This window comes from Ipomoea nil, unplaced genomic scaffold (assembly GCF_001879475.1).
Source record: "Ipomoea nil cultivar Tokyo-kokei standard unplaced genomic scaffold, Asagao_1.1 scaffold0688, whole genome shotgun sequence".
NCBI classification, from domain to species: Eukaryota; Viridiplantae; Streptophyta; class Magnoliopsida; order Solanales; family Convolvulaceae; genus Ipomoea; species Ipomoea nil.
Window position 1 is genome coordinate 656,330 of NW_017617116.1, and position 16,908 is coordinate 673,237.

At 33.5% G+C, this 16,908-nt stretch overlaps 1 protein-coding gene and 1 pseudogene across 1 annotated transcript; one reads left to right on the forward strand and one right to left on the reverse strand.

Moving 5' to 3' along the window:
* The first annotated feature begins 3,286 nt into the window (after positions 1-3,286).
* Positions 3,287-4,367, forward strand: LOC109175383 (annotated as a pseudogene).
* A 10,574-nt stretch (positions 4,368-14,941) lies between these two features.
* On the reverse strand, positions 14,942-15,712 carry LOC109175520 (monothiol glutaredoxin-S2-like). Its single transcript, XM_019324787.1, has one exon. It carries the CDS (start codon positions 15,623-15,625, stop codon positions 15,314-15,316), a length of 312 nt encoding a protein of 103 aa, XP_019180332.1. The 5' UTR covers positions 15,626-15,712; the 3' UTR covers positions 14,942-15,313.
* Positions 15,713-16,908: the final 1,196 nt, after the last annotated feature.

Consider the following 16,908-nt stretch of genomic DNA (forward strand, 5'->3'; position numbering starts at 1 on the left):
TTAGGCCATCGAACTCAAAAAAGATGCAATTGGGTCTCTAAACAACACAAAATCATGCAATTAGGTCCAAAATGACCTGTTTACCTAAAATGGCAGTTACCGATTTTAAAAATAATTTTTAAATTAATTAATTATTAAAAATAATTTTAAATAAAATAATTAATAAAATTATTTATTAAAAAAAAAAAAACTAGAATTGCCAGAGACGAGTTGTCTCCGACAGGCTTCGTCTCCATGGTCGGAGACGAAGAGCTTTGTCTCCATGGCCGGAGACCATCCCTTTATCTCCGTCCATGGAGACGAAGCCTGCCGGAGACGATTCGTCTCCGACATTTCTAATTTTTTTTAAAAAAATTAATTAATAATTTTATTATTATTTTTTTAAAAAAATTGGTAACCGACACGTCAACACAATTTCATGTAAACATGTCATTTTGGACCTAATTGCATAATTTTGTGTTGTTCAGGGACTCAATTGCATCTTTTTTTAGTTCGATGACCTAATTGCACTTTGGTGTGCAGTTGGGTGGTCTATTTGACCCTTATTTCAATATTTTATATCGTATAGTTTAAAATTGTGCAATAAATGTATGTTAATTGCTCAAATGGAACACACTAAGTTATAACTTCACAACTTGATATTAAAACTTGTAAATGAACTATAATTTTGATGAATCAACACATATTTTCATCTTCATCTAAGGGTTCGTTTGGAAAGTAGGAAAATGACTTCTGGAAAATGGTTTCTGAAAAATGAGTCATTTTCCGGAAAGCATTTTTCTTTTCTCGTGTTGGGTTGCATTTGGAAAACTGTTTTGGTGTGTTTGGTTCATTTTCTGGAAAATGAGTAGAATGGTATAATTAAATATTTTAATTATTTTATTTAGAATAAAAAATACATTTTAAATCTTAAAAAAAAAAATATGGTTTCTGGCGGAACTGGTTCCGCCAGAAACTTAAAAATAATAATAATAATAATGAAATAGCAATGGAGGAAAATGACTTCCGCCAAATTGAGCACATTTTCCCCAATCAACGAAAAATGTTTTTTGTTGACTGGATTTTTCAGGTGTAGCCAAACACCAAAAACCAGGAAAATGATTTCTAGAAATCATTTTTCGGGTTTCCAAACACAACCTAAGTGAAAAATAAAATTTTGGAAATGAAAAAGAAAGTGTAAAACAGACACATAATTAATGTTTGATCACAGTGTGATTCTTTTACTGTAGTTCAAAAATTAATAAGGAAAAAATGTGACATAAAAAAAATCTCAAAAGAGTTCCTAAATTAGCCCCTCGAGTTTAACATTCACTTAACGATTTTCTTAATGGGGGATCAAATTGGGTATAAAATCAATAATTAAATAACTAAAATAGGTAACTTTTAAAGTCTAAGTACTTTATTGTAGAACACATATTAACAAATATCCTCTCATATTTATCGTTGTTTGTAAATTTGTCAAGTAACAAAGTTCAATTGTTGCACCTTCATTGTATTTCAAAAATTATAATTGGTTGCTTTGATAAAAAATTGATAAGAAACTTTTAAGAAAGTAAACTTAATTAATGCTCTACAAGTATTATCCAATTTTACTCTTATAATTGGTTGCTTTGATAATCGTTTCTGTTACTATCAGTCATCATAGCAAAATATCTACATTTATAATTCTTGTAAGTTGCAATTTCTTAAATTTTATTTTATTACTTTTGATTTTAACAGTTTAATTTAGAATTGGAATAAGGGTCAAATAGGTCACTGAACTGCACACAATAATGCAATTAGGCCACTGAACCTAAAAAACTTACAATTAGGTCCCTAAACTAACCAATTTCATTCAATTTGTCCATTTCTCAGGTTTCTCAAGTTGCTAACAGGTTACCCCTCCACCTAGGATGCATATGTGGCATTTAAAAAAAAAATTAAATTCTTTTTTTTAACACCTTAAATTAGTTTTTTTTTAATGTTTAATAAATAAAAACTAAAATAATTTGTTTTTTTTTTTTGAAAATAAAATCCAAGCCCTGTACGACTTAACAAATTATTTTATTTTCAAAAAAAATATTTTAATTTTATTTATTAAACATTAAAAAAACTGATTTAAAAATAAATTATTTTAGTTTTTATTTATTAAATATTAAAAAAACTAATTTAAAAATAAATTATTTTTTTAAAAAAATACCACATATACATTCTAGGTGGAGGGGTAACTTGTTAGTAACTTGAAAAATGGACAAATTGAATGAAATTGGTTAGTTTAGGGACTCAATTGTAGATTTTTTAAGTTCAGTGGCCTAATTGCATTCTCGTGTACAGTTCAGTGGCCTATTTGACCCTTATTCCTTTACAATTTGTCACATTTTTAGATTTTTTTTCAAAATTTTAAATTTTAAAACCAATTTCTTAACATTTCGGAGTTAACAACCTGAATTCATACCAACTCGAACCTGGAACAATTTACTCATTATTCGATTCAATTTTTCTAGTATTAAAAATTTAAATAAAAAAACTTCAATCATTATTGTCCACACAGTTGTGTGGATCATAAATAAAAGGTAAATTATTTATTTATATAAAATATGTTATTTGAAAGTACATTATTTGAATACTGAAAGAATATTATTTTGTATACTATTAAATATTGTACATTGTATCTTGTATTCAGAAAAAGTACATTATTTAAATATTAAAAATACATTATTTTGTTTTTTTTAATTAAAAAAACGTTATTTTGTATAATATACATTCAGTACATAAATAATGTAATTTTAATGACAAACTTTTTATTAGAGATTTAAAGTTTGAATATAATTGAAGGAATTAGTTCGTAAAAATAAATGGCATAAATTCTCTTAATTCTTCGTATAAAAAGGGACACTGACCTTGTGGAGGGTAGCATACAGCCGTGCCATTTCGCCATTACTGGCCCTGGTGGATCCCAAGGGTCAGCCTTTTAAGATTGCCGTAACAAAATCACCTTTTCAACTCGAGGCGAATTTTTTTCTTTTTCTTTTTCTTTTTCCTTTTTCATTCCGATATAAATGAGATTATTATATACTCACTTTTACTATTAATAAAAAATATTCTAAAGAATCTTGGGATTGAAAAAAAAAGATATAATCACGTGAAAAAAATAAAAACAGAACAAAAAATATAGTAAAGAAGACTGTTGGGATTTTCACAAAGAGAAGATAACATTAAAGATGATGATAAAAAAACAGAACAAAAAAATATAGTAAAGAAGAATGTTGGGATTTTCACAAGGAGAAGATAACATTAAAGATTGACGATGAAAATGAATAATAAGGATGGTTCTCGGCATCACACTTCACAGTAATACATGTTTCGGTTGGCAACATACAAAAACAATTTGCGGCCGTTCTAAACAAAAAAGTTAAAAAAGAATATATCACCGATTCACCTTTTATACTATATAGAGTTAATTCCAGCAATGGTCCTCCAACTATTGTGATTTTCCAAAATTAGTCCTCGTCTTTTAATTTGGACGAAAAAGACCCTTAACTATCACATTTGTTCTAGCATTGGTCCTTCCGTTAACCTTCCGTTTGTTAGGCGTTAGTGTAGGGGCTAAAATGGTCATTTCCTCTTGTTGCTTTCTTCTCCCTCATGTTGATGACTATTACACGCAAAGAGCAAAATCAGAACTCCATTACAGACAGAGAAGCAAAACCAAAACTCCACACAGAGGCAAAAACCGTCGGAACTCCTCGACTCCATAGCCAAAAAGCTTCGAATCCATAAAGACTCTCCGATTCCGACCCGTATGCGCGAGCTGGAGGGGATCGGCTTTGAGGACGTCGACGCATCTTCCTTGCCAATTCCCATGGCTAATGCTGTCGCAAAGGCAACCCAGCAGGCTCGGCTTCTTCAGTCCTCTAGATGATAAGTTTCACTTCCTCATCCTCCCGGAGGCCTCAAACCGCCGCCGCTGCGAATCCTCCCACGACTAGCTCGTCATCCTCAACGAGTCGCCATCGGTCTTCATCATCAACCTGCTTACCTGAGCCAAACTCGATTTCAAGGGCGAGATCCATACCTGCAGTTTGAACGAAATGCGCAACACTTTTATCAAAAAGGTTGTCCTCTCCGGTAATCCTTTGCTTCAACCGAACTTCATCGCCATGGCGATTCTCCACCAAACAGGGGACCTGGCGTACTGCAAAAACTGTGAGAATTCCTGGAATTTGATTGACGATGCTAGGTCATTTTGTGAGGATGTCATTTACAGCAACGAATTGTTCTATGTTGTGAATAAATTTGGGTCAATTGTAGTCTGTGATGTTAAAAACGATTCCCCTAGCCATAGGGATCAAGAATACATCTATGGTGAGATGAAGAGATTTCACTGAGGAAGAAGAAAGCAACCAAAGAAAATGACTATTTTAGCCCCTATACTAACGGCAAACAAACGGAAAGTTAACGAAAGGACCAATGCTGGAACAAATTTGATAGTCAAGGGTCTTTTTCGTCCAAATTAAAAGACGAGGACTAATTTTGGAAAATTACAATAGTCGGAGGACTATTGCTGGAATTAACTCTACTATATATGCTTTTCTTATTATATATCTACTAGTTTTTGCGCCCATGCGATGCACGGAATAGATCTGTTGTAATATATTAAGAATATTTGGATTGATATATAATTATTTAAAGGGTGAATCAACGATTTGGTCCCTCACTTATTCGCGACTTGTCAATGTTGCCCCTGAATCACGTATTCATCAATTTAGTCCCCGAAAATAATTGTTTTTCGTCAAATAAGTCCCTCAGGCCGTTTTCCGTCATGTCTCAGGTGAGACCTCCGATTTTCCCTGGGCATTTTAGTCTTTTCACGCTTTCTTCTTCATTAACTCTGACCAAACTTCGCCGGAGAAGCTCAAGCTCGCCGGAGGGAGCTTCATCTCTTCCGCCGACGTCAGCTTCACCTCCGATTTAAGAGCTTTCCAGAATCGCAAGCAAATCGAAGCAACACTACAACATTTTTACGCCCCGGTCTACTCCAGAGGAAGACAATCAAACAGAGAAAAAGCAACGCAGCAATGGTGTTGATCGAAGACGTGCCATCCTCTGACGAAACGTCAAAGCCAAAACCGCCACCAGTCAAGGCGGCTGAAGTATCGACAGGCGCTGGTTCATCCTCTGCGGCTGCGCCGGCGGCATCTGGATATGGTTCCGATGGTTACGAGACTGCTAGCGATACCGAACTTAACGAGACCGATGAGGCAGAAGGGAAGAAAGAGTCACAAAACCTTAGTCACAGTAGTGTAAAGGACGAGAAAGCAAAAGAAGATTATGGGAGCCTTGCCACATCAACACCGTCGTCTTCTTCGGGTGGAAATGAAGAGGCGTCGAAACAGAAAATGGAATCCGACATGGATCAACTTCACGAGGTTCTCTCTCTCTCTCTCTCTCTCTCTCTCTCTCTCTCTCTCTCTCTCTCTCTCTCTCTCTCTCTCTCTCTCTCTCTCTCTCAATACATATGACTCCGATGCTAAATTTGTATATGCTTATGTTGCATTCAGTGATTTTGAAAAGAGTAAGCTAAATAAGGGAATAAATATCTTCTACTCTGCTGCTGGAGAATGATGTTTATGCATTGTGATTTCCTGTATTCATTGGAGCTTTGTAATCCAACGATGCGTTGGGGGTGCACCGGTGATCCCCCGGCAGATCGCGGCGACAGGCGGCAGCTAGCTCCGTCTCGATCTCTTCTCTCTCGGTAAAAGCTGAACAACAACATCCGACGGCGAGACAAGGTCCATGGACCTACATCTCCCCTCCCTCTCTCGGGTGGAATCACGAAGAGGCGGAAGCAGCAGATCGGAGCAGCGACCTCCGCCCCTGGCAGTTGATCCCTCCCGGCGAAGCAGCAAACCGGCAATGGAGTTTTCCGGCGAGCTTGAGCTTCTCCGGCGAAGTTTGGTCAGAGTTAATGAAGAAGAAGGCGTGAAAAGACCAAAATGCCCATGGCAAATCGGAGGTCTCGCCTGAGACATGACGGAAAACGGCCAGAGGGACTTATTTGACGAAAAACAATTATTTTCGGGGACTAAATTGATGAATACGTGATTCAGGGGCAACATTGACAAGTCGCGAATAACTGAGGGACCAAATCGTTGATTCACCCTTATTTAAATTAGAACATCATTTATGTGTTTTGATGTTATCCTTGCTTGAATTTGAGCAAATAATTGCTCAAATTAATAGCTAATATGTAGATGTACGCATGCCGTGCTGTAACTTTAGAGATTTTATTTATCATCGTTTAGTATTTTTTTATATAAATTAGGCAAATGTGCTCGTTCTCTAGCAACTCAGGTATAACAATTAATTGCTATCTTAATTCATTTGTATATATGAAAGATATATTTTTTTGTCTAGATATATAGCAATTCTGTCATTTAAAAAAAAAACATAATATCTTAATTCACCTTTTATACTATTTATGCTTTTCTTATTATATAGACTAAAATGGAAATGTAAAAGTATTACATTTTTATCTTGACCCGGCTCGGTCGGGTCCGGTGAGATGGGCTCACACAAGTTTTTACCTATAAAATTTTACATTAACTTTGGTCAATTAATTAGTCAAACTATATAATAGCATTAATTAGCATTATATATTACAAATAAGGAATCTTGACAATAATTTTTTGCATTTATAAAAAAAAAAAAAACAAATCTAGATTAAATTTATTTTTTTCCTTTTTTTTTTGTTGAATTAATCTTATTTTGATTATTTTGCAAGACTCAATATGTTAATTATATATTTATATTTTTACATTATTGGAATGATTTATGTCATTATAATATTAATATTTTTGTCTATATTTTTAAATCAGTCGCGTAAAAGTTGCATTTTTTTTTGAATGCTATTGACTCTATTACAATGTAGACTATAATGCTTTTAACAAAAGTTGCATCTTTTATTTCTGTTTTATTTGTTAAGAGCCACGGTTTAAGAAGATTATTTGTAATTTCTTTTATATAGGATCATAGGTTAGCAATACTTCTCATAAAAATTATATGTGGAATAATTTCATCAATCAATCTAATTTGATCTTTTAATCCATTTTATTCAACTATAATTTAGTCATTATCATTACATTTGTCAAATTAATATTTTATTTTCTTTTGTTATTTTTCTTTGATCTTTTTACAACAGAAGTCCTTTGTCTTATGGCAATTCTAAATTTAGTCCTAGACTATCGTTTTTGACATTTAATATCCCAGACTATTATTTTTTGAACACTTTTAGTCCTTATCATGATTTTTCCTATTTTTAGTATGAGCATTTTTGTCTCTTCATATTTTTCTTTTGTTATTTTTTTGATTTCAACCGGTTTAATTGGTTTAGGACATTACTAAAAACCGGTTGAAAAATATGGTTACTAAAAATCAGAGGTTACCTAAAGTTCTAAACCAATTAAATGGGTTTAAACCGAAAAAAAAAAATAACAAAAGAAAAATATGAAAAGACAAGAATGCCCTTATTAAAAATAGGAAAAGTCATGAGAATGACTAAAAGTGTCCAAAAACTAATAGTGTAGGATGTTAAATGAAAAAAATGATAGTCTGTGACTAAATTTGAAATTGCCACCAAATACAAAGGGCCTCTGGTGGAATTATATTTTATATTTGCCATAATTTTTAGAATTAATGACCATTTTGGTCCCTTGACTATGTCATAATTACCAAATTAGTTCTCAATTATCAATTTTAACCAATTAAATCTTCAACTATTGGTTTTGTAACCGATTTAGTCCTCCGTAATTACAAAATTTGTCCTCGATCAATTTAACGGAGTACCAAATCAGTTACGAAATCAATAGTTGAGGATTTAATTGGTCAAAATTGATAGTCGATAATCAATTTGATAATTATAATATACTCGAAGGACCAAAACAGTCATTAATTCTAATTTTTTTTGAAATTAATTCTAATTTTTAAATATATAAACTTTATACTCTAATTCAAAATTTGAATTATAATAACGTTAGGTCAATTCATTTTAAATTGACACACAACATGGCAGATGGAGTATCATTTTGCATGTTCCAAACCATATGTTTCAATGTTTCATGATTTGAAGAATATTATTATTCCCTTAAGAATCTTGTTTAGATCATATCCGAATTTATACGATTCGATCTCTTTGATAAAATCACAAAAGACATTTTATCATATAATCATAACCATTGTATGTAGATGGGCGATAGTGCATTATTTTTGTACAAATTTATGCTAAAATATAGCCATTAGTGCCCAACATTTATATTCCTAGGTAAATTTGGTACTTGAACCTTTGCGATTATGAAATCTCAAGTTTAAGTTCACTTCCTAGGAAGAGATGTTTTCATCTGTAAAATGTGTGAACACATCCATACTCTTTCATATTGAGAAATCAAAGGCTAAGATTTTACCATTATTAACATTTTAAGCTTGCAATAATAATTATAAAATGGTCTTTGTTTTTCACTAAAATTTTTAATCATTGATGAACCTTGATGGACGACTGAGATCAGTCTTAACTTTTTACAAGAGGGCCCTATTCTCATTTGATCTTATTCCTATATATATATATATATATATATATATATATATATATATATATATATATATATATATATATATATATATATAAAAGATTTGGATAGATAAGAAATCTAATGTGAAAACTAGAAAACAATCAGAGTCGTCCATTTGGAAATATTTAATATATTTTAAAGCAGGGAGAGAGATGGAAAAAATGTGGTAGCATTTTCGTAAATTACTTGAAATTTCAATGCAAATAATAACTTCATAGAGTGCACTTAGTAACTTGAAATTTTCGACCTTTTACAATTAATGGTTTAGTTTAGTTTTTTTTTTTTTTTTTTTTTTTTTTTTTTTCTTTTTGTTTATCGTTTAGCTTTTTTTTTTTTTTTTTTTTTTTTTTTTTTTTTTTTTTTTTTTTTTTTTTTTTTTTTTAATTTGGCATGGAAGTTCACTTTAAAGTTTAGTAGTTATTGTTTGTCTTTAGAGTGTACCTATAACAATATAAATTACACTTGGCAACAATATTATGTGACCTAACATTATCATTAGTTGCACCGAATGTGAATGTTAATTGCACTTAAGCTAGGGTTCACCTTTTAAACTTTACGATTTAGTTTTTTCTATTTGGTTTAAGAGTTCACTTTTTACTATTTAGGAGTTTAAATTCTATGGTTTAACTTCCGGTTTAGTTTAATTTTCTTGTTTACTTTTATGGATTTATTAACATATATATGTACTTTGCACTTTTACCTACTTACACTCTAGTGTTGAAAGTTACACTATATAGTGTTATTACTTGCACTTTAAAATTTAAGTTATTTAAAAAATATCACTACATTTTTTTCTATAAGTGTTTATGATCCTTTAGATCTTTCCAGATAGATTTTTTTTTTTTTTTTTTTTGAAACCAACCATAGCGATTGTGTTAATGAATCATCGAAACAATAGAGTCAGGAGGGATAGCATCCCAATACATAGAGTGATCCTGAGAAAAGGCTAACGAAGCTAAGGTATGCACATGTAAATTAACTAGTCTAGTAACATAATTGAGAGAGCAAAAATTAAACGAAGCCATAGATAGTCTGCAATGGTCAATCACGACCCTAGCATAGGACAAGATAGCTGACGAGCTGTGGTGAAAAGCGCCGCAATTCTGAACAATCTGTGAGAAGATCCACCATCGTGACATTCCTTTCCCTTAACCAGGACAAGGCTTCCTTACAAGCCGCAGCCTCCGCCATAAGAGGTGAGAAGCAGACGCGCAGCTTGCCACTTGTTGCTGCGATAAAAGATCCGCCCGTGGCTAGGAGGACCGCTCCATACGTTGATTCGCTAGAAGATGGTTTGTAGCTGGCGTCGACATAGCAGCGCGACCGTGCATGGAGTGCGGGGGAGGGCGCCATCAGCGACTCGTGGTTCTGGTTGCGCGGTCGGGTCTGGCCAAATTGATTGCTGTAATTTGGGGCAAACAAATAATACCCGGAGTATTCGGGTTGTCGAACCACAGAGAGGTGGGGTACTAATCACTAGCTACTAGGTTACTCATATGAAACTAGTCCGAACAAAACTTGAAGGTGGATTGATTGCATAAAATATCAAGCAGAATAAAACAAGTAGCAAGGTTTTGTAGACAATAGAGCAAAATAGAATTCTTGGGATCACAATGTTTAATCACCTAGTGCCAATTAACGTTTGTAATATTTGGTTTGGAATTAAGATTTGTATGGGAATGCAAAGTGGAATCGAATTACTCCCGTAATCTCTATTCCTAGTGAATTTCCACTCCCATGGCTTAAACACCCAATAAGATCAAAGATCAGCATTCAATTATTCCTAATTACTACCATCTCCCGATGAGCAATAATCTAGAATAAACTTCCCCTAATAAGTTCCCCTTTCCCAAGGACCAACCATTAGGTGCAATCGTGTGTGCCCTAATTTATGCCCCAACTCCCATTGGTGACACAAACATGACTGTGAAGCTAGTAATTTAGGCCTTTAACTACCAACAACAACAGATTAAAACAAGATTGCAACACAAATCATAAAACCAAACATAAATATATTAAGAAATTAACGAACTAGGCACATAGGTTCATAAACAAATTCACCCAAAAATCCTTAAAGAATTTAGCCGAGCATGGCTAAATTATACATAGCAAATATGAATAAAGGATTACAAATCATCAAAAGAGTACAAGAATTAACCAAGCGATTCTCCCAAATCTCCTCGGCTTCCTCCTTGCTTCCAAAGACAACTTGAGCCTCTTGATTTCTCTCTTTCTTGTCTACAAAGAACTCTAAAAATCTCTCTGTCTCCTATTAGGGTTGAGGAAGGAGGGATTTTATAGTGGGTACAAAGTTGAGATGAAATAGGAATCTTGTACAAAATTGGACTCAAATTATAATTCCTATATTTAAATAAAGAAATTGCCGTATTTAATTTAAAATTGAAGTTGGAATTTGGAATTTGGAATTTGGAATTGAAGTTGAATTGGGATTTGGAATTGAAGTTGAGGATGCTGAAGCCAACGCCCTTTTGTATTAAGCTGGCGACTTTCAGCGCCTTCGCTCGAATACTCCGGGTATTATTTGTTTGCCCCAAATTACAGCAATCACGAATGCATGCAGGAATGCCACGGCCTGTCGCCGGACGACGTTGGAGTGCATCAGCGATCCGTCCCATACCGCCGCATTTCAGCTCCTCCAAAGATGGTATAGTACGGCTACCATTAATCCATTCTGCTCCTCCGTCAATACTGTCAACACACCCATAAGCCATAAGGGAAAAGAATCTACTACAATATTCATGATAGGTAATTGTGCAACATCCCAAACAAGTCTAGAATAATTGCAAAGTACTAAAGCATGCATAACATTTTCATGAGCCAAGCCACACATTTGGCACGTAGGATCCACTTCTACCCTCTTTAAAATTAAGTTATTAGTGGTAGGGAGGATATCACAAACTACCCTCCATAAAAAAGTGTTCTACTTGGGAGGAACCTTTAATTTCCATATAGTTGCCCATTTATCAAGAGCACCCGGGCATGCACATCATCACCAACAAGCTTCCTATAGGCATTCTTTACCGAGTATATTCTCTTGGGGTCGCCAATCCAATACCATGAGTCCTCATAATCCAGGCTTACAGGGCTTGGATTCTAGATATCCTGGCCACATCCTCTGGGATAAATTCCTAGTTTTCTCTTGAGTGGCAATTCTCTGTAGATCGAGGTTACATCTTCTTCATTGTATTGGAATGTTCTTATTACATTACATGTTATCATAAATGAAAGTTCACTAGTCTTGAATGCAAGAATTCTAATTGGTTCCTACTTAATTTTAAACAAATTAATTATTTGAATTACGACATGTGCCAAACACAGAGACCAACAATACGTAAATTAATGACAAATAAATAAAGGAACCAAGAATGCGCAATATGTTAACATAATTCGAAAAAACTTTTTCCTACGTCTACGGGACCATGGGCCACTCAAAAGTGTAATCCAATTCCACTAAATGATCACAGAGATTACAAAAGGTTGAATTAATTTTCCATACAACACTATGGCCTAATCATTCATACCAAACCCAATCTTCATCATCCTTCTTGAGTTGGAAGAATTTCTGAAATCAACATTCCAGTCAATTCACACTTTCTGATCCAATAGACGTCACCATGCCTCATTGAAATAAATCAACCCGTTCACTTGAATCTTGATAGTACTTGATTGCCTTTTGAACAATTCCAAGTTGAAGTAGATAATTGAGCAGGGTAATTCAAGGAAGTAGATAATTAATTAAGATTGTAGAATATATTATTGTCTTGCTTGGATCTTCACACCTCTTTATATAGTAGAATAATTGGACTCTTGAAGTTTGAAAATAATTTGCATGAGAACTCCTTGAATTAAAGTGAGACACTCAATTCAAATTGGCTGCCTAAAGACTTTGTATTCTAACAAAATTTTGTTGGAAGATCCGCCCAAACCGAGTTACGCACTGTCTCAGGCACATCAACTTCTAATTCTTCCAAAGACTGAATCCCAACCCTAAGGGCCCCCACACCCCGGCCCAGCACATCAACTTCTAATGCAACTATGGATGGTAGACTAAAAACACAAAACTGCAACTAACCGAACTAATATTGTTTGTCAAATAATTATCAATATAAGGTGTTAAAAACGTGTAATATTTGTACACTTACAATAATATTAAAATTAATATGATTTTTGTTAAATAAAAATAATCAAATTTACCTATGAATTTCCATTGGTAAATGATAGAAATACGTAAATACTTATACAATAATTAATAATCAAATTTGCAAATTATCATGGAGCCGATGCCAAATGAGTTTATCTATATGTCATACTCAACAGAACTTTGTTTTCCATACTAGCTACAACTTTCTATTAATAACTTTCTCTTACCCCAAAAGGCTGAATCCCCAACCCTAAGGGCCCCCCACATTCTGACCCGACAGAGCATGTGGGAGGATGTAAATCACGGTGACTCAATGGGTTAGTAGGTAGGGTCAAATGTCGGTGCGCACAAGAAATCTGCCCACTTTGGACATAATTCCCACACTGCTGCCGCCGAAGTTCGAATCTTGATCTCTACGCCAAATACTGCTCACTAAACCATTGAGTTAAGCCCGTGCGGGTTCTATTAACTTTCTCTAAGCTAGGCATCTGGTGAGCATAGAATGAAAGTTGGATTTATCCAACTAGGACCTTTTCTCATCCAATCAAATCATACAAAGTGATTCGCATCTAATTCACTCCAGATGATGAAAAGCCAAGGGAATCTCATCACACGTGTTGTATACTTGTATATATAATATAATGACATACAATAATCTATGGGTGCGATGATATGATAATATGTGTGTCTGTGAGAAAAAATAATAGCATATAATTTTATTTTATTTTTTAAAATACATAGATGTAGAATTCATATTATAGTAAAAGTATAGTTGATAATTTGAGTAATAATGATGGTGTAATTATTAATTGTTAAAATAAGAATTTTTTATATTGTAAATTAAATATAATTCTGGTAACATTTAATATATACTAAAGGAAGTTTAATGGTATAAGATAATTTTGTCCATTAAAAATAATATTACAATATTTATAGCACAATGCACAACTCAATAAGCTTAAAAATACAAACATAAATCAAATATAATATCATTGGTTTACTCTTATAAGTTTATTTTTATTTAGATTTTAGATAATAATAATAATAATAATAATAATAATAATAATAATAATAATAATAATAATAATAATAATTGAAATCATTTTAATAAATTTGATATTTATATTTTAGGAAATAACTAACTAATCCTTAGTGTAATTAAAATCTAAATGAAAAATATAAGAAATGATATGGTGGATGCATGAGCATGGTGATAATAATAAGAAAAGATAATGGAAGTTATAACTTATAACAGTATAAATATTTTTACTGTTATAACTTTCATTATCTAACAACTCTTATAGCATAATGTATGAGGAAAAAAAAAAAACCAAAAAAAGGAACATAATGAAAAGTTATTAGTTTTGCAGACAAGACCAAATGGATCTATCCACATTGGGCTTAATCCTACATTGCCACTAACGAATTTCAAACCTTGGTCTCTTCCTTCAAATACTGCATATTGAACCAGTGAGTTAAACTCATCGTGTGTACAAATAATTGTTGTTTTCTTATTGAAGTGATAGTGTATCATCAGTCAATATATATTGAGGTATTTGGCAAGTCCATAAAATAATGATCTATTTGATCTAATAATGTGGGCAATAATGATCTATTGATTTGGTTTAAATACCAACAAACTAAGATGCGAGTTAAAACAAACATCAATACCATTATATTTAATTTGAACAAAAAATTGTAATATAATAAACTCAAAGAAATCATGCACAGCCACATGATGATGTGCTCTCGATCTCACGATTTGTGTCAATAATCTAAAGAGTTGGAATAGAGTTAAGAATAAAGTACTTGGAGACAATCTTAGATTGAGGGAGGGTCAAGAATACCAATTCCAATAGACTGGGCCGATTTTGATATGATTGGATATGAGATGACCAGTGACCACATTTATATACACCATAGAATCATGCATGCTGGCCACAAATATGTAAATAATGAACAGTGGAGATAACTCAAAGTACTAAGATTACGTACCAATACAGCAACATCATTTGTGGTTTTTAGAGAGATTTATCCAGAGCTAAAATTTGATTGTACGATTTTAACAAATGTGAACCTTGGTTTTTTCTTACTTTTTTCTCCTACCAAGACTTGATATGATTTTTATCATGAAGTATCAGGAACTAATTAAATCAGAAAGAGAAAGACAGCATAATAAAGTGAAGTTTATATTATTATTAGTAGTAGCCAAAAAGGACTCAATCACATACATTCGACTAATTATAACAGCTTGCAATACAAAGAAGAAGCTGTATAAAGCTAAGTACACTGCAACCAAAAAAAAAAAAAAAAACATTATTATCATCCGACCTTATTCTACTGCGCCTATATATACGTACTGTACCTTATGCTCACATACAAGCTTTAATTTAATTTGTATCTCTATCATAACTAAAAATACTAGTAGAAAAAGAAACTAGTTAAGCTCAAAGCTAGCATTCTTAGCTAGGGACACTTTAAAATGTGTCATTATTATTATTATTATTAATATTGTTACGTTGTTATATATTATATTAAAGTTTACTTAAACCCATCGAGCACCTGCCCTTTTGAGCATTGGCGTTAAAAGGCCTTGAAGATGAAGACTCATGACTTTATTTTCTCCGCCGACCAACTCGCCGCCGACAAACACCGCGGGAACGGTGGGGTTGCAGCCCATCCTCGACAGCGCTTGCTCGATCTCACGGCCTCTCGGCATCTCGTCCAGCTCGTACACCGCCGGGTAGACGTCCAGGTCGGAGAAAAGGGACTTGATACTGTAACTCATGCAGCAAGAGCTCTTGCTGAATATCACCACCGCCTTCTCTTTCGCCATTCTCAGTACACTGCTCTCCATTTTAATGTCACTACCCGAGAGTGTGTACTATATCTGAAATGAAGGCCGGGCTTTATAAATTTCTTAGTACAGTGGAGCTTTGGAGGTTTAAGCAAGGTTGCGATGGGGAAATGAGGGCAGGCAGTGGGGTGTATTTATAGTCAGTTTTGATCTGATGGTACGTAGATATTTTGTTTTGTTTTATTGTTTGAGTCAAAATTATGTGGAGAGATTAGATTAGATGATAGTGATTGATATGATATAATATATGAAGTTACGTTGTCACAAACACTACAGATATGATGGAATAGAAAATGTTAGATATGATTCTTTGCATACGGAAGTGAAGTTGGCACGTACAATATAATGGTACGGCGGCGCTTCTCATCTTTCACTATATGAACATGCAATGGGCCATCATATCATCCATGAATAGTAATACCACAAAAAATGGAGGCATATTAAATGAGAAAAAAAAAAGAAGAAGAAGATTATTGCTAATAAGAAGATGTGGTGTTTCTTTGTAGTTGAGTTATTCCCATGTAATGTAGGACAACTTTCAATTCATGGCCTCTCATACTATACACCTCAGCTCGGGGCTCACAGCCTCACACTAGCTATATTCTGCCCCAAGTCCACTAGTTTGTTGCTTGCTCCAAACCAACAAGACTCTTACAAATGTAAGAAAATCCAAACTCAGCATGCACAGATTTAGCTCAATGATTTAGTAGTTAATATTTAGGAGAAGAGACAAGATTCAAACCTCATAGTGTGAGAATTATGTCCAAAGTGCACAGATCCCTTATGCGCACCGACATTTGACCCTTTATGTTGAGCCATTATATTGAGTCATTGTGATTGTGGTTGGGGTTTCAACCTTTTGGGAGAGAAAAAAAATCCAAACTCACATCCAAGTCCGTTGGTTCCTGAGTGATAAATTATAAGTAAAGGTAAGACAATCTAAGTCTAAATCTATCCATTATCAATTTAATATGATCTTAATGTATATTACAAAAGATTCGATGTTCTATTAATTTATTATTTAACAAGACAAAAACTTATGTAAGACTGTTTCACGGATCTTTATCTACTTATCAATGATGTTAGAGTACTAGCTAGAGAATTTTTTTTAACCTTACCTTCACTTTTGTTAAACGTCTGCAAATAGGGCTGCCCATGTTCTTGCTAGGGAAGCCCTATCCAAGTCAGATTGTGTGGATTGTTTTTCGGTTTCTTTTTCTTCTATTTCTCATGTACTGAACCTTGTTCTTGCTTAATATATTTTCGTCATGTTTCTAAAAAAA

Coding starts and splice junctions, on each gene's coding strand:
- LOC109175520 (XM_019324787.1), bottom strand. CDS start 15,625: ATGGAGAGCAGTGTACTGAGAATGGCGAAAGAGAAGGCGGTGGTGATA.